We start from the raw sequence: 18,463 nt of genomic DNA, 5'->3' as shown, positions 1-18,463 counted from the left end.
CTCACCGCACAGGCACACTTTCTCTTTTTCTTTTTCACCAGGAGGCCCCAGGGATCGAACCCAGGTCCTCCCATATGGTAGGTAGAAGCCCTACCACTTGAGCCACATCTGCTTCCCTAGACTGGCTCCTTGAAAATCAACATGACTGAAAACAGAACTAATTTTTCTCCCTAAATTAGTTCCTTCTCTTGACTTCCTTATTTCTATTTATCGTACCATCAATTTCTCATTTTCGAAATCAGAGTTGTCTTTGGATGTTTTCTTCTCTTCTTCCTTTTCCACCGTCTAAACAATTGCAAAGTCTAGTTAATAATAATCTTCTGCCTCCTAAACCTGTTGCTTTTATAGCCTACCAAAATAAGTTTTGTTTTTTTTAAAAGTGCCCCAGAATTCAGAATTCTCAACATTATGTTGCAAATTGATATTTCTAATTTCATTTCCTATGGTTCTCTTTATGCCATCATATTCTTAAATTTTTATTATGGTAAAATATATATAACATGATAATTTAACCATTTTGATGTGTGCAATTCAGTGGCATTGATTATATTCACACTGCTGTGCAACCATCATTACTATCCATTTCTAAAACCTTTCATCACCCCAAACAGTAACTCTTTACCATTAAGTAAGAATTCCCCATACCCCCTTCTCTCTAGCCCCGGGTAACCTCTAACCTCCTTTCTGTCTCTATCAATTTGCTTATTGTAGATATTTTGCATAAGTGGAATCATACAATATTTGTCCTTTTGTGTTTGGTTTCTTTCACTTAGCATGTTTTTGAGGTTCATCCATGTTGTAGTATGTATCAGAACTTCATTTCTTTTTATGGCTGAATAGTGTTCCATTGTACATAGATACCACATTTTGTTTACCCACTCATCCATTGATGGACATTTGGGTTGTCTACCTTTTGGCTATTAAGAATAATGCTGCTATGAACATTGGTGTACAAGCATCTGTTTGAGTGTCTGTTTTCAATTCTTAGGAGTAGAATTGCTGGGTTATATGGTAATTATTTATTTAACTTTTTGAAGAACTGTCAAACTGTTTCCCACAGGGGCCAAAGTACACTGAAATTTTTATATTTGCCATCTTTTTACATCTGAATGACTAACATAAGTCCCATTTACTAAAAGATAGCAGAAGATTTTAAAAAGGACCACTCTGTTTTCTGTATTAGACTGAGTGGGCAATTTTGTGGAAGTGAAGAGAGAAATTCTGTTTATTTTCTGTCTTCTCAATATGTGCTTATATGAGCAAACTCAGAAAAATATGCCCATCAGGGAATATGAAAGTATGAAAAATATTACATTTTAAGCCAATAAGAGCTTTCTTGAAAACTTTAAAAATAGATGCATTCTGAATAAGATAAAACTTGTGGATGAACTTGGTCAACTAAAAATGATTGAAGAGATGGGTTACCTACCAGAATTGTCTTTAATCTTGGTAAATGTGGTAACTTTTGGAAGTGGGTATCATATAGAAATTTTATTCAATGTGCTTTAAAAAATATATTTAAAGTAGATCAGGGGTTGCCAGGGGCTGGGGTAATGGGGTACAACTGCCAATGAGTATACGGTTTCTTTTTGGGATGATGAAAGTATTCTGGAATTAGTGGTGATAGCTGCACAAGTTTGTGAATATACTAAAAACCACTGAATTACACACTTAAAGTAGTGAATTTTATGGTGTGAAAAAATATATTTAATGGTATTGATTGTTGATGCTATTTGGTTGTTATTTGATTGTTAATCAATCTTGCCAATTGAGGTTTTGCAGTTACCCTGACTTTCAAGTAAATAGCCTCTGTAGTTGAGATTATTTTAATCATTTTAATCATTTACCAAGCATTCACTGTGCAAAATGCTTTATACATGTTATTTCATTCACTCTTCATAACAACCCTATAAGATAGGTATTATTACTCCCATTTTTAAGGAAACTGAAGCTTAGAGAATTTAAATAACTTGTAAAGGTCACAGTTATTAAGTGCTAGAACCTGGATTTGAACCATTTATCTGATCCCAAAGCCCATTCTCCTAATCACCAAATAGCAGAGAGTCAATCAAAATGTTTTATGGAATTGAATTTATTAAATGGATCAAATTTGTGAGGCAAAATAGAACAAGTTCTCACTTCCATAGTGTGAGAGATATATAATAGAAATGAAGACCAAAGGAAATTCTGAAATTGTTCTTCCTTAAAATCTTTTAAGAAATCTCACCCACTGCCAGCCCCCTTTGGGGGAAGTCTAACCTTAAGGCAGAGGGAGGAGGAACCCAGCCCAGCAGAAATTTCAAATCAGGGATTGATATTCACCCTTATAAAGACCTTGGCCTGAAGAATCATTTCTTAAGAAAGCCTATCCTCTTTCTTCCACCTACCGCGCACATGCTCAGAGCACAGAGGAGAAAGGTAAGGAGTAGAGCAGTGAAATCCTTGGAGACTTACAGCACAAATACGTCTTTCTCAGAGATCTTTTTTTTTTTTCCTGAGAAGTTTTGGATTGTGAATTTTTGAAATTATGGGTAATAAAATATTTAAGAGGATGTCATTTGTTGCTTTTCAGCTTTTATTCCTCCAGAGTATCAAAGTTTTTAAAACTTTGAAGGCCAGATTTTCTGAAGAATTAACTTTAAGAGCAGAAAAACACCAGTTCATCTGTAGAGGTCAAACCATATGGCACAGCCACCTTAAACACAAGAGTAAGACACGCCCACGGTCTGGTGTCCTGTCATTTTTACCTAAGAAAAAAAGATTCTGAATTTGTTGACTTCTCATAGCTTCTCAGAGTTGAAAAAGATCTTAAGGTTTTTTTTAAAGATTTATTTTATTTATTTCTCTCCCCTTCCCCCCCCCCCCCCAGTTGTCTGTTCTCTGTGTCCATTTGCTGTGTGTTCTTCTTTGTCCACTTCTGTTGTTGTCAGCGGTGCGGGAATCTGTGTCTCTTTTTGTTGCGTCATCTTGCTGCGTTAGCTCTCCGTGTGTGTGGCACCATTCCTGGGCAGGCTGAACTTTCTTTCACGTTGGGCGGCTCTCCTGTATTACGGAGTGCACTCCTTGCGCGTGGAGCTCCCCTACACAGGGGGTACCCCTGCATGGCAGGGCACTCCTTGTGTACATCAGTGCTACACGTGGGTCAGCTCCACACTGGCCAAGGAGGCCCTGGGTTTGAATCGCCCATGTGGTAGGCGGACGCCCTATCCATTGGGCCAAGTCCGCTTCCTGATCTTAAGTTATTCACTCCTTTGCAGCCTCTGCTTGAATATTTGAAATAATGGGAAGCTCGCCGTCGCAGTTTTTTTAATAGTATGGAAAAATGTCTCTATTTTCTGACTTGGTCTTAAAGGAATGAGTGTAGTAGCTACAGGCAATAGTATTTATTTTTTCCTTTAAAAATTATAAACAGCTATTTGCTTTGCCCGCTAAGGACATAGAGAAGTAAGAGAAAATCAAAATGTCCCATGGTAGAGGAGATTAGAACCTGATTAAATTAAAGTTTACAAAAAGTTGAAATAATAATAACTCAGAAAATAAGGACCCATGTATCAAAATTTCTTGCCAATGAATTTCAATGGGTTTTTTTCAGCTTTATTGTAGTAAATACTTTCTTTTATCTTTCTGATATTATAGAAAACACTAAGTTCAGAAGAATACAACTTCCTTTATTTTATATCTGAAAATATCTTAAAAGAATTCAATTAAAAATGTTTAATTCCTCTGAGAATCAACTCTGCCTTAAATATAAAATATCAAATGTGATTCTATAAGGAGCAAACCAAGTTATACATCCTTTTTTTTTTTCAGTCTAAAACCGATAGCTTAGTAAGGAAAATTTTTTTTAATAGCAGTTAGATTAATTTTTCTCAAAATTTTGTGGTGGATTTCATTACTTTCCTACCAGTCTTTCTAAGGTAAGTTCTCAGTTATTCTTAGGCCTGAAGAAGAGTGTAGAAGAAGCTGCCACAAGTTAAATATTTTTCCAAATTCCCTTTCAGGCTCCAAAATCCATACCCCCTTCTGTGATCCAGTTTTCCACTCTATGAGTAACTCACCTCCATGAAGCTCAATGATCGGGCCACCAGGGGGCAGAGGCAGGCACTTAGGTCAGAGATCAACAGGCTCAGGATGGTTCAGATGAGTTGGTGAGTCTGTTAATTTGCGAGGAATAGGCTCAGAGCATGGCAGAAGGAGGAAAAAAAGATCAGGACCTGGGGAGAAGGGGCAAGGTCAGTGTGAGATCTGGCAGATTCCGTGACAGTTAGTCAGTTGCTTTGATGATCACTTCCTGGAGATGATGGATAAATGCTGATTGGAAATGGCCAACCTGCCCACCCTTTTTTGGAGCGAGGAGAAGACAACTCATTTGGATTCAAGGTGGTAGTCTGATAGTAAGGTTCACAAATGCCCATCTCTGGAGTAGGCTGCTCTATGAACGAGAAAATAAGCAACATCCTCATGGGCCTTAAGCCTAATGCATGAGAAATAACCACCTCACCCTTGCTCACAATTCCATCACAGCACTGAGGCACCAACTGAGTGGCTTTAATAGAGAGTAGACTTCCTCTCTCACTTTCCATCTCAGAAAGTGACAAAGGCCTGGAAAACTCCAGGCCATAAAGAAGCAGGTTAAGAAAAGGTTTATTTCACATATTTTCATTCAGCAGTTTTATCTCATAGAGACAGGGTATCTAGATGAGTGACCAATGAAGAGCCACCATGAACCCAAATAGCTTTTCTTTCAGTAGTTCCCATAAATCAATATATTTTCCTAAATATCTAGCTCCTACCTAACTGTCCAGCCTTAACTCTCACATCTTCTCCCCAATGTTTAGGATTACCTAATATGCCCTGCTTCTGTGGCTTTGTCCCTTCTGCTAGGCTCCAATTACTATTTCTTTAGTAAATTCATGCTCCAATTATTATTTCTTCAGTACACTTCCCTAACTACCCCCAAGCTCTATTCTCTCTCCCCTAAGAAAATATTTTGCTCCATCTATAGCAGGGTTTTTCAGCCTCAATCCTATTGACATTTTGTGCCAGATAATTTGTTGTGACAGGCTGGCCTGTGCATTGCAGGAAGGCTAGCCGCACCCCTGACCTCTACCCATAGATATTAATGGCACCCCCTAGTTGTGACAATCAAAAATGTCTCCAGACATTGCCAAATATCTGTTGGGGTACACAGCACCCTCCAGTTGAGAACATCTGCTCTACACATTTCTAAGGCACCCTAGATCTTAGTGCATGCTGTACTATGGGTCTTAAGAGAATGGTTTTTAATTGATCCTATTTCTGTCCCTCCACTAAGTTGTGATCGACTGCCAGTTAGGGCACTTTTTTGCTCATTTGATGGTACATGGCATTTGTTGAATCAAGTTCCGTGTTAAATAAATGGCTATGAAAGGTTAGTGATCACTTAAAAACTACGTCCCTAAGTCAAAAATCAATTTTGTTTTATCTTGAATATTTTTATTGTTGGCTAAAATGTGTTATGCTTAGTATATACGATTATAGTAAGTCCTGGAATTTGCACATTCTCAAATTTTTAGCCCACGGGTGAGAATTCTGGCCTAAAAGTAGGCTTGTCTCCCACCAAAGCACTGAGTAACCTTAGCTAAGATATTTAACTCCTTTGGGCATCAGTTCCTCTATCGGTAAAATGTGAATTCTGAGGACCCGCTTCTACGTCTAGAAGTCTGTTATTTCAAATCTTATATAGCAAGAGGCCCTAATCTTCACAAAGTGGCATTTCAGGTCTTTCTTTCCCTATTTATCAACAAAGTGCTATAGGGGGAAGGAGGTGGGTGTAAACAGTGATGTCTAGGAGACTGACCATACCAAGTTTTACCATATAATTAGTAAAAATAAGACCAAAGTCATAAACCAAAGTTACTTTTCTTTTCCAAACTTCAGTTATTTTATACCTCATGTATAAAATAGGGATATAATAACTACTTCATAAGGTTGCTGTGAGAATTAAATGTATGTAAAGTGCTTAACAGTACCTGGCACATAGTCCCCATTAAAAAGTACTAGCTATTATTATTGTTATTGCAACTAACATTGGTATGGCAAATAGTTTACAAAATATGTGAATCTAACTTAGTCTAAGATTGGATCAGTCACCAAGTGGCTGGAAATCCCATTTTCACTCTGGCCAAATGAACTTCCACTTTTCCAAATGGCTACCTAAAAGCTATATCTGAATTGCCACATCTATCATTGCTGCCTCAGACCAATAACTATCTCCCAAAATCTTCACAGCTGCCTTTTAGCTTACATAGTGCTGCTGACTGGGCTACAATTAAAGTGTTAGATTTCCAAGCACAGGAGAATACCAGTGCAGCACCAAATTTCTCAGACCATGTTTTACCTACTTTTTTTCCTCATACATATAATTCCATTTTTAGAGAAAAACAATAGCAGAATCTTTTCTTCCTAATTCCACTGTTACATTTTCTTCCGGCTTTTAAACAGTATCTTCTGCTGCCACTAGAATCATGCTGAATCTTTAATAACCCTTCTCAGGAGAGAAGTACAGTACCTTGAACATAGCAGGTGTCATTATCTTCTTGCTTAATTTCCTGAGAGACAAAATAAAGCATGTTCCCACTAAAACAAGCCCTTGATCCCGGCCTAGTGCTTATACTCCAAATCCCTATCAGATTTAAGTCCCCAGTGAGCTAGACTAGATGATGAATTAACAAAAGTTGGTGTCCCCCAAGTAAAATGGTAGAACACTGTAGAAGACAGTTCGGCAGTTCCTTAGGAAGTAAAGTATAGAACTGCCATATGATCCAGCAATCCCGCTTCTAGGAATATACTCAGAAGAAATGAAAGCAGGGACACAGACATACGTGCACCAATGTTCATAGTGGCATTATTCGCAATTGCCAAAAGATGGAAACAACCCAAATATCCATCAACTGATGAATGGATAAACAAAACTTGGTGTATACATATGATGGAAAATTATCCAACTGCAAGAAGAAATGAATTCCTGATACATGCAACAACATGGATGACCCTTGAGGACATTATGTTGAGTGAAATAAGCCAAACACAAAAGGACAAGTATTGTATGATCTCACTACTAGGAACTAATTATAATGAGCAAACTCATGGACTTAATATCTTGAATATAGGTTACAAGAAATAGAACGAGGGTGGTGAATGCTCAAATTGTGCAGAATTTACAATAACATTGATACTAATGTTTGGACATGGATAGACATTACTGTGAGGGAAATTAACAGCGCTGAATTGTGCACGTGATTGTGATTGAAAAGGGAAGTTTAGGGTCATGTATAGGCTGGAGACTAGAAACATGGAGCTAGAAGCTGGAGACTGAAACATGGACTGTATAACACAAATGAACCCTGTTGGGGATGAAGACTATGGTTAATAGTACAAATATAAGAATGTTCTTTCATGAACTATAACAAATGTATGTCATTATTATAAGGTGTTAATAATAGAATGATATATGGGAAAAATACAACTAATGCAAATTATCAACTACAGTTAACAGTAATATTGTAATGTTTTTTCATCAATTGTAACAAAGATATACCAATGCTAAGGGTTGATAATAGGGGGGGTATTATGAGTAATGTTGTTTTGTTTTGTTTTTTAAATATTTTGAAGAATGGAAATGTTCTAAAATTGATTGAGGTGATGAACGCACAACTCTGTGATTATACTGAGAGCCATTAATTGTATACATTGGATGGATTGTGTGGTATGTGAATAAAACTGCTTTAATTTTTAAAAAGCAGGGAGCAGATGTGGCTCAAGTGGTTGAGTTCCCTGCCTCACATCGAAGATCCTGGGTTCAGTTTCTGGTGCCTCCTGAAAAAAACAAAACAAACAACAAGCAAAACAAATGAAAAAACCAACTCAGGGAAGACAATGTGGCTCAGTGGTAGTGCCTGGTTTCCCACATATGAGGTCCTGGGTTCAATCTCTGTCCCTGGGTACCTAAAAAAAAAAAAAAAAAAAAAAGTCAATGTTCCCAAAATTGATATGGTGATAGTAATTAGAATAGTAACTGCCTATGGGAGATGAGATTGACTGGAAAGGGGCACAAGGGAACTTTCTAGGGTGATGAAATTGTTCTATATCTTGAGTGGAGTGTTAGTCATATCAATGTCTATATTTCCCAAAAGTCATATAATTATACACACTTAAGATCACTGTTTGTAAATTTAAACTCAATTTTTTAAAGTCAGAATCCTCTTTGTCTTTTTTACTTAAAACAGAGACCGAAAACTCAAATGTCTACAGGAACTTAGCAGATAAGATAAATGTGTGAAGTGGCTGGGTAAAATACAATAGGGAATGTTGAGGATTGAGGAAAACTGGAGAGAGTATGTTCTTTATCATGATCACATGAAATAATTCATGCAAAAGCAGAATCCATATTTAATAGGCGCTTCAGGTATTTTGATCATTAGCCAAATTGGTGACATACTGTACTATGCTCCAGAGCAATTAACAGTCTTCAAAGTGGGATGCACAAAATGATCTATTGGAAGGGGAGCAATCTCTGCAGTTTCCTCCCTCTTTTCCTGTGAATAAAATGTCAATAAAGCTTGTCCTTTTCTTGGCTACTATGACAATTTGAGATTATTTTAGGAATCCTAAAAGAAAAAGATTATATGTTTATAAACTATTCTTTTGGGTATGACACCTTTTTAATTATATTGGATTCAGTTGAGGGACCCTTGATTAAATTACCTATTAAGATTAGGGCTTGGATTCGGCCACATCAGTAAGGTGTGACTCAGGTTGAGTCCCCACCCCCTTGGTGGGCTGATGTAAATGGACACTCACTCAAGAAGACACAAAGAGGGAAATGGACTTGGCCCAGTGGTTAGGGCGTCCGTCTACCACATGGGAGGTCCGCGGTTCAAACCCTGGGCCTCCTTGAGCCGTGTGCAGCTGGCCCATGCGCAGTGCTGATGCGCGCAAGGAGTGCCCTGTTCCTCACCAACAATTTCTCATCACTGCTTACCACCCAACTGCCACTTTGGCCTTGGAGTAGCCTTGTGTTTCTCCTTGGCCTCCTTTCTTCAGTTATCACAACAAAGTCATGTGAGTTAGGTCAATTACTATAGGCTCTAGAGATTCAAAGGGGGGGGGGTAAACTACTTCATCTCCATCACTTTCCCTGAGTTCTATCTGTTCTGCTTCCAAGGCCATCTCATGGGTTGAGCCTCATTCCCCATCTTGCTTATGGACTCGTCTGGAATTTACCATGCTAGCACAGTACACTCTTATATTCACTGTGCTTTTTGGATCCAACCTTCAAAGAAATAAGTAATCTGTGCCAAAGTTTACAAGTGAAGGTTAAAGTTCTTAATGTCTCACAACTGCTGGTTAGTCACCGTCTACCTTAAATAAAAATTTAGAGCCCAGATTTTCCAGTATCTTTTTTTTTTCTAGTTCCAAATTGTTTTAGTTTGCTAAATGCTGCTGAGAGCAATATACCAGAAATGGGTTGGCTTTTACAAAGAGGGTTTATTGGCTTGCCAGCTTACAGTTCCAAGGCTGATAAAACTGTCCAAATCGAGACATCATTAGGTAACACCCTCTCCCTGAAGACTGGCTCATGCGATTCTGGACTTCTCTGTCACATGGGAAGGCGGGTAGCAGCGTCTGCGGCTCTCTGCCATCTCCTTCAGATCCCATTGCTTTCGGCTTCTGGCTGCTCCATCTATAGCTTTTTCTCTTCTCAGCTTCTGTGCTTTTTCTCTGAGCTCCTGTATCTCTCTCAATATTTATCCTGTTTAAAAAAGACCCCAGGAAAAGAATTAAGACCCACCCTTGGTCACTGCCTACTGAAGTAACCTAATCAAAAAGTCCTACCTACAATAAGTTCACACCCACAGGAATGGATTAGCTCTAAGGATTTGTTCTTTTCTGGGGCCCATTAAAGCCCCAAACTACCATACAGATATATCTATGAAGACATAAACAGGGGTACAACCTCCATCCAGTGGCCCTGAGCTCTGCAGAGATGGTAGCTCCCTCTGTGGTCCTTGGCTTTTGCGCAGCCATACAGTTCTCTGCCTCTCCTCTACTTTCCAACTATATCACTTTTATTTCCTTTGCTTATTCCTTATTTCTTCCTACTCTGTATTTTGGGTATTTATGAGGCTCAGGTTTTGGTTCTTTTCTCTCTAGTCTTCCTCTCAGTGAACCGAACTTATTTTAATGCTTTGATCAATGACACTATGCTGATAACCTCTATAATTTAGCACATAAGACATGTCTTCCTGAATATTCCACTGTTAATTCACATACTCAAAACTCAATTTGTATTTTCAATGCTATCCCAACCTTCTTTCTATTATCTGGGTCTGAAACTTTCGCATTATCCTAAATTCCAAATCTGACTTTAAACAATTTTTAAGTTAAATTATCTATTTTCTTCTCTATTCCCAGTGTTTTGACCCCTGGTCTGTAACATTCTCCCTCCTAATACACTGTGCTAGCTTCCTCATAAGTGTTCTAAGTATCTTTGTTTTCCATCTTAACTATGTTATTATCAGTTTAAATTCCTTAATCTGTTGATTTGGACAAGATATTAGCCAGTCCCAGAACTACTAATGATCCCTTCTACTTAGTCTCATCTTACCTGTAAAAATAACTTTTACTATTCAACAACTTGAAACCTTCACTTGTCTTGGCCAGTATTATCATCATCCCTCCAATTAAGCCGTGTTTATTCATGATTCAAGGCCTGTGGACATGTTCTTTCTTTCAAATTAAATAGCATTTTTTTATTAACTTAACCAAAATTCTATTTTTTTAAGTGAATTTCAGGTTACATGTTCTCGTGAACTCTTCACCACATTTCCTATATATATAAACCTGTAACATCCCTGAACTCATGTAGCATTTAAGGTGCTTCGTGTCTGCACAGGTAATTTTGGCTTTTAACCACTGTCATGCAGCTACTTATATCTTTGATTAGGTGATGTTTCCCCGATACATAAATTCTATTAAAAATTGTGCTCATTTTATAATTCTGAATGAAGAAAAAGACATTTAACTATAGTTGCATTTTTTTCAACTATTGTTGTATCTATATCTCTTCATACTCATTGTACAAATTAGATTAAAACTAAAGACTAGAAATTAACACTGAGCTAAAGGTGTTTTTTTACCTGAATTCAGAAGTGGTCTATAAATCAGCTTTGGCCCTTTCTGGATCTGTGGTGATGCCATTTCCTACTTCTACCCAAGGGGTCAAATGCTTTTCCGTTATGTTCTCTTAACTCTGGTAGTTAGCACCCCTTTAATTTAAATATCTTGCCTTATGTCAACATGTTGAGGATTGACAGTAAGGACAAAAAGAAATCATTCTGCTATTCTTCCCTAAGCAACATACAGTTATTTTATAGTGGCACTGACCACACATTTATAATGTGTAGAAACAGCAGATCCTGCTTTATGGCACCTGTAAAAGAAAATGCTGACATCATGTATCATTTTCACAAGGTGAAGGATTTGTTCATCTGTTAACTGACAAATGTGAGTTCTACTGATGAGTCAAAGAAACAAATCAAAACTTTGGTGAGGTGTACTTCAAAAGCAGAATAAATTCCACTTTTATTTTTATACTCAAGTGGATTAATCCTGATAGAACCTTTCATTCCAAACTGAATTGTAAATCTTTTTGCCCAAGGTACATAAAAGAGCTTCTTCCCCAAGGTTTCCACATCACTGTAAACATCCATTAAATAGTCTCAAGAAAGTCCAGTTGGAATCTTCATTATTATTCAGTGCAGCAGTCTGGCAAGTGACCACAAAGGCTGTGTGTGGCAACCCCAGGCCCCTCAAGTCCTGCAGAGTGCTTCCCCGCAGGTCTGTCACTGCCTGTCCCGGGAGTGAACCTTCTGGGAGCCAATTCAATCTGAATTTTTCTCTGAAAAAGTGAGAGAAAAGTTGAGCATTTGAAAGATTTAAAATAAGATTGAAGGGAGTGGAGGTGGCTCAAGTGGTTGAGCACCTGCTCCCCACATGGGACATCCTGGGTTCGATACCCAATTCCTCCTAAAACACAAACAAACAAGTAAAACAAAAGAAAAATTCAACTCAGTCAAGCTGATGTGCCTCAGTTGAACACCAGCTTCCCACATACAAGGGTCTGGGTTCAATTCCCAGCCCCCGGTACCTCAAAATAAATAAATAAGATTGATAGTAGTATATTTGATAGCAGCATATGTATAAAATGTATAGTGTCTTGTATGTGTGTGTGTGTATATATATATATATGAAACATATACACAAAAAATTTTTGATCATTGTGCATTTTAACATATTTTGAAGACCACTGCTCTTGAAGCTGAGTGCCCCTCCCCACTCCATGTCCTGATGGTACTGGGGAGAATGAGGAGCCCAAGTGTCATATGAAGAGAGAAACATAACATCATTAAGTACTGAGGAAGCTTCGTTATAAGGATTTTGAGGAAATACTTATTTTGTATAAAGTGAAACTGGAGAGAACAAAAAGCTCTTTGCACATTTGAATTTCTAATAGCAAATAAGGATTGAACCATTTTGTCCATGCAGTTTATGTTGTCCAGAATTCCCTTTCTAACAGAGGCAACAATGGTGATTTGAAGAGTTTTATCTTAGATTCTGTTCTAGGAAGAAGTGGATGGAGTTCAAGTATGAACCACAGAATAACTTGGTTTGAGTCTGGATTCTGCAACTTTTGGGCAGGTGGGCTAGACAGTTATTTAAGTTTACAAAACCTCAGCATATAAATCCTTTTTAAAGTTTACTTATTTTTGTAATTTAAAAAATGCATAGGGGAGCAGATGTGGCTCAAGCAGTGCAGTGTTCACTTCCCACATGGGAGGTCCTGGGTTCAGTTCCTGGTGTCTCCTAAAAAAGCAAAAACAAACAACAAGTAAAACAAACAAAAAAAAACCTCAGGGAAGCCAATATGGCTCAGTGGTTGAGTGCCAGCTTCCCCCTACAAGGTCCTGGGTTCAATCCCTGGCCCGTATGGCCTCAAAAAAAAAAAAAAGCATACACATGGTAAAAACAAAATCCAGGTGGCATGGCTCCTACCTGGGGAGCCCAGTCCCCCAATTGTCCCCAGAGGCAATCACCATTACCAGTTTATTGTATATCTACCAAAGATATTAAATGCAGAGCATTTATTACTTTGATAATTTTTAAAAATAATGAACTCAGTTTAAAATTTAGAATTGTCATCAGAAACTATACTTAACTGTTATCAGCAATATCAATAATGGTGTTAATGCTACATTTTGAAATCTTTTAAATAAATAAAACACTTTTTCCTATGTATAAAAAATAAAACAAAAACCCAAAACTTTACAGGGAGTTGTGGGGAAACAAGCACATTGGTAGATACAAAGAAGACATTTCAAAAACGTCATCTGTCCCCCACCCTGGTAGTTGTAGTTGATTGAATCACTCTGATCATTAGCTTTTATGACTTCCTCCACCTCAATAAACTTTAACTTTTTAAAATTTGAAAGTAGAAAAGTTTATTCTATCTTGGTAAGTACCAGGGAGGAAGCCAAACAGCTTTACAACTAAAGGAACCAAGCCACCAGAGTCACATAATCTATATAAGTGCCTCCAAGAGAAGACCCATGTGCCCTTAGAGATATCACATGGAAAGATGAAGCTGGCAGACTTAGTTAAATTTTCTGCAATACAAGAACCATCAAGAGAAACTAAACAGAAATCTTAGGCATGCCCCCATGCATTATCCATAGGCTGGATTCTGGAGTCAGGTCTGGCTTTGGACTAAACCCTTATTTTATTTCTGATGTTACATATGCTTAGTCTCTCTGGACTTCAGTTTTCTCATCTGCCTTATCATGCCCCCCTTCTAGAGTGCTATTAGTGAAAGTTAAATGAGATAAAACATGTAAAGCCTCTGGCACATGGTAAGATATCACTCAAAGGAAAACATTTTTATTATTACCACAGGGGAGATGAAATGTGAACAAGAGAGTTAATGGACTAAGGAGGCATTTTGTCAACTGTAAACTGCTCCTCTACTCCACACATACAGAAATTAGCTAAAAATGGACCAAAGCCCTAAATGTAAGAGCTAAAACTATAAAAACTTTTACAAGAAAACACAGGCATAAATCTTCAAGACCTTGCCATAGATGATGGTATCTTATATATGACACCAAAGGCACAAATGACACAAGAAAAAGTAGGTAAGTTAGACTTCATCAAAATTTAAAACTTGCGTGCTTCAAATAATGCCTTCAAGAAAGTGAAAAGACAACCCACACAATAGAAGAAAATATTTGCCCATCACATATCTGAGGACCCAGAATATAAAAGAACTCTTACAATCCAATACTAAAAAGACAAATAACCCAATTAAAAATGGAGAAAGGATCTGAATAGATATTTCTCCAAAAAATATATACGAATGGCCAATAAGCACCTAAAAACATGCTCAATAGCATTAGCCATTAGGGAAAACAAATCAAAAGTATAATGAAATACTACTTCACACCCACTACGATGACTCTATTGAAAAAGATAAGTCTTTTACAAGGATGTGGAGAAATTGGAATCCTCATACACTGATGGTGGGAATGTAAAAGGGTGTGCCAACTTTGGTCCAGCAGTTCTTCAAAAGCTTAAATACAGAGTTACCATGTGACTTAAAACTCCACTTCTAGGTTTGCACTCGAAATAAAAATATATGCTCACACAAAAACGTGTACATAGTGAAAGCAGCATTATTCAGAGTAGCCAAAAAGTAGAAACAATCCAATGTCCATTAACTAATGAATGGATAAACAAATTTTGATATGCTCACACAATGGAGCAATATCCAGCAATAAAAAGGATAGAAGTACTGATAAGTGCTAAGATATGGATAACTTCTTAAAACATCAAGTAAAAAAAATTCAGTCACAAAAGACCACATATTGTATGATTCCATTTGTATGAAATGTCCAGAACAAGCAAGTCTATAGAGGCAAAGTAAATTTGTGGTTCCCTAGGGCTGGAGAGTTGGAAGAAACAGTTTAAGTGACTGCTAACGGCTTGGGAGTTATGAAAATGTTCTAACAGTGATTTGAGGCAATGGATGCACGACTCTGTGGACATAATAAAAACCACTGGATTGTATACTTCAAATGGAGGACTTGTGAGTTACAGCTCAATAGTTTTTGCCAAAATAAGTACGTAAGCTGCCACAGAAATTTCACACAGAACAGTATAACATGGTCTGGAGTTAGACCCAAGTCCGGAAGTGTTGAGCGGAAGAGGAAACTGAGTTGGCTCTCAAAGCAATGACGGTGCTCCGCCAGCCCCAGAGGCACCCGGCTGTTTACCAAGGCAGCGTTCCCCTGTGCCCCGACGGACACCCGCCTTGCGGCAGGACGGCAGCCTTCCTGTGGGTGCCTTTCCTGACCGGCCTGCCCCACTCTCCCTCCCACTGCGCCCTGGGCGGTTCGTGGCCGGACCCTCGGGCCCGAGCCCGCCAACCAGCAGCTCAGAGGTCGGGAGACACGGGCCTGCCCCACCCTCTCCTGCAGCGGCAGCTCTGCAGCGAGAAGAGCACAGAGAGCGCTCGCCGCCCCCGGGGGCTGTGCGGGGCTTCCCCGCTGGGGTCTGAGTCTGAAGTCCGGCCACCCAGGGTCAGGGAAGGAGGACTGGGGGACACAGAGCCAGGGAGAGCTGGTGGGTTGACAGGAAGAAGCAGAGGCAGGGGGCACTCACGAAGGACGGGCCAGACTGGCGGCAGAGGCCCGGCTCACCCAGCGGGCGCCGGGGCGCAAACTCCCACCCACCTCTTGGCGGAAAACGCTGGGCCTGCCCCCTCCCCTTCCACCCTTCCTCCACGCCCGCCCTTTAACGCCGCTTTTAAGGTTCCCCAACGCCCACTCAAAGTCCGTTCCCGTCTTTAGTTTCGTTTGTTTCCTAAGCCTCGTGCTTTCCGAGAAAGGGGAAGGGCAGGAATGATTTATTTTCCTAGTCCTTAAATAGGCAACTCCCCACCTCCTAGACCAGTTGTTCTCCAGGGAGGCACTACGCCTCCGTAGGGGGGTTTTAGGAATTGATTGTACTGTTTTTTGGTTGCGATAATGGGACTGCAAGGAGTGTTTAAGGGCTGAGGGCCAGCGGTCCCAAGACTTTGGAATCCCTTCCCAACACACACACGCGCGCACACACACAATGTATTTTTTATTTTTTTTTAAGATTTTTTATTTATTCCCCCCCCCCCCCCCCAGTTGTCTGCTCTCTGTGTCCATTTCCTGTGTGTTCTTCTATGTGGGCTTGTATTCTCATCAGCAGCACTGAGAATCTGTGTCTCTTTTTGCTGCATCAGCTCTCTGTGTGTGCGCAGGCTGTGCTTTTTTCCGTGGGGAGGCTCTCCTTACTGGGTGAACTTGAGCGTGGGGCTCCCCTCCACAGGGGACTCCCCTGTGTGGCACGCACTCCGTGTGGGCCAGCTTACCACATGGATCAGGAAGCCCTGCCTTGAACCTTGGACCTCCCATGTGGTAGATAGATGCTCTATCCCTTGAGCCGAATCTGCTTCCCTGAATGTATTTTTAAAAAATCTGTTTATTATCTGGGCTTATAATCACATGTAAAGTGTTTTGTTTTTCAATTATTTCCACTTAATCCTTGAATATCTAATGACCATCTACAACGTGCCAGTCTCATATACACTAAATTTTCCAGGAATGCAACTACCAAGCAAATAAAGGCAGATGTATTTTGGGTTTTTGTTAGTTTGGAAACTTTTACCTAGAGATTTTCACCATTTCAGAGAATCACACCATCCCAGCAATTCCACATCTGAATCTGAGCCATCAGTACAGCACACCTCAGTCGTCAGTTGTTGCCACAGGTTCACAGAGATCCTGGCAGTTCTTTACACCAGCCAGTGTAGCAAGGTAAGAACATTCCTATACTGAAATACCTGACTTTCATAATCAGGTTAGTAAAAGGAATCAGATTTGTTATAAAAAGGGGGAGCAGCTGTGTCTCAGTCAGTTGGGCTCCCATCTACCATATGGGAGGCCCTGGGTTCGAGTTCTGGGGCCTTCTTGTGAAGGCAGGCTCGCCTGCATGCTGCAGAGAGCTGCCAGCCCACAAGCACCACAGAGAGCTGACTCAGCAAGGTGACACAACAAAAAGGGAGACAAGTAAAAACACAGAAGAGCGCACAGCAAATGGACACAGAGAGCAGACAACAAGCAAGCCAAAAGGGGAGGGGGAATAAATACAAAATAATAAATACAGACACACAGAGGAACGCACAGCGAATAGACACAGAGAGTAGACAGCAATTACGTCACAAGGGCAGGGGGGAATAAAAATAAAATTTAAAAAAAAGTTCATTAATCAATTTAAAAAAGGGTGTGGGGGGTGTTGGATCTAATTGGTTTTGAAACTTCTAATCTAGAGTCCTTAGACTGTGCCCACCTCAGTCTACCAAGCCTGCCTGAGCTTGAGTCCTGAATCTAGCAGATACAGCCCCGTACACACGTGTTGTTCACTGTGCCATCACTAGTTAGTGCCAAGAAGTCTTCATTTTAGAGGTAAGGAAACTGAGGGAGGAAAGATTGACAGAGATGATGACCTGTGACAGAGGCAAGACTAGAAGTTCTTAAGAATGCAATTAGACTTTATGAATCCTCTGAGCAAGAAGGTCATTCCCAGGAATCCTGATCCTGCCTAGTGGGTTCTTCCAGGCTTAGCCTCGGAGAACTGTCCAGAGTGAGTGAGGAATATCCAGTTTCCTAAAGCCTTTTAGAGAAAGAATTCCTCTGCAGCTTGTTTTTCACCAGCTCAATGCCAAAAAATTATTCCTTGCATCTCCCTGCTGTGGTTTTAGGTAATTTTCTTTATTCTACTGAGCTTGTGAAAATTAAGAACCACTGGAAGTTAAAGCAAATGCCTGGAGATTTACAGTTTACAGAGCCCTTCTCATTGCCATCTCCTTCTCAGAACAACCCTGGGTAGTAGAGTGCCTGGCACAGAGTAGGCACTTATTTATTGAATAAAAAAGTGAATGAATATTCTTTATGATATAGGAATAATTATACCATTGCATGGCAATGATGACAAGAGGTCAAGCCAGTAATACGACTTTTCTGATTCCTTTTGCCAAATTAGAATTCAAATTCAGATCTGAGTGCAATGGTTAATACTAGTCCTTTAGAAATTCACAACTTTTATTGGGAGTTTGGGATTGCATAGGCTGTGGCCCAGCAGAGGAAGTTAACAGGAAACTGAGTAGCAGAGGGTACCTTAGCCAGAACTGAGCGCTGCATGCCAGACCTCAGCTTTTGCCTATTTTGCTGCTAATAGCCAGCACCTGCAGATATCCTCATGCACTGGAGAAAGGTGGAAGTTCCCAGGAATTTTGTTTCACCTCCCTCCTCACCACTGGACAGCTTATACCCAGAGATGG

The 18,463-nt window shown here is 39.6% G+C and overlaps 1 protein-coding gene and 1 long non-coding RNA gene across 2 annotated transcripts in view; both read right to left on the bottom strand.

Moving 5' to 3' along the window:
* TRIM69 (tripartite motif containing 69) overlaps positions 1-5,902 on the bottom strand; it is a 73,918-nt gene extending 68,016 nt beyond the window's left edge. Inside the window, exon 1 of the mRNA XM_058294099.2 lies at positions 4,059-5,902. Within this exon, the coding sequence (XP_058150082.1) occupies positions 4,059-4,064 (6 nt within the window). The 5' untranslated portion in view covers positions 4,065-5,902. The remainder of the gene's footprint in view (positions 1-4,058) is intronic.
* A 1,561-nt stretch (positions 5,903-7,463) lies between these two features.
* Positions 7,464-15,749, bottom strand: LOC139438702 (uncharacterized). Its single transcript, XR_011648423.1, has 3 exons — positions 11,181-15,749; positions 9,549-9,793; positions 7,464-7,986 (listed from the first exon to the last, which is right to left on the bottom strand). It is a non-coding gene; the product is annotated as an uncharacterized lncRNA (long non-coding RNA).
* Between the last annotated feature and the right edge of the window lie 2,714 nt (positions 15,750-18,463).

This window comes from Dasypus novemcinctus, chromosome 3 (genome assembly GCF_030445035.2).
Source record: "Dasypus novemcinctus isolate mDasNov1 chromosome 3, mDasNov1.1.hap2, whole genome shotgun sequence".
Lineage (NCBI taxonomy): Eukaryota > Metazoa > Chordata > Mammalia > Cingulata > Dasypodidae > Dasypus > Dasypus novemcinctus.
Note: the sequence above shows the minus strand (reverse complement) of the source record. Positions and strands in the feature narration are given on the sequence as shown.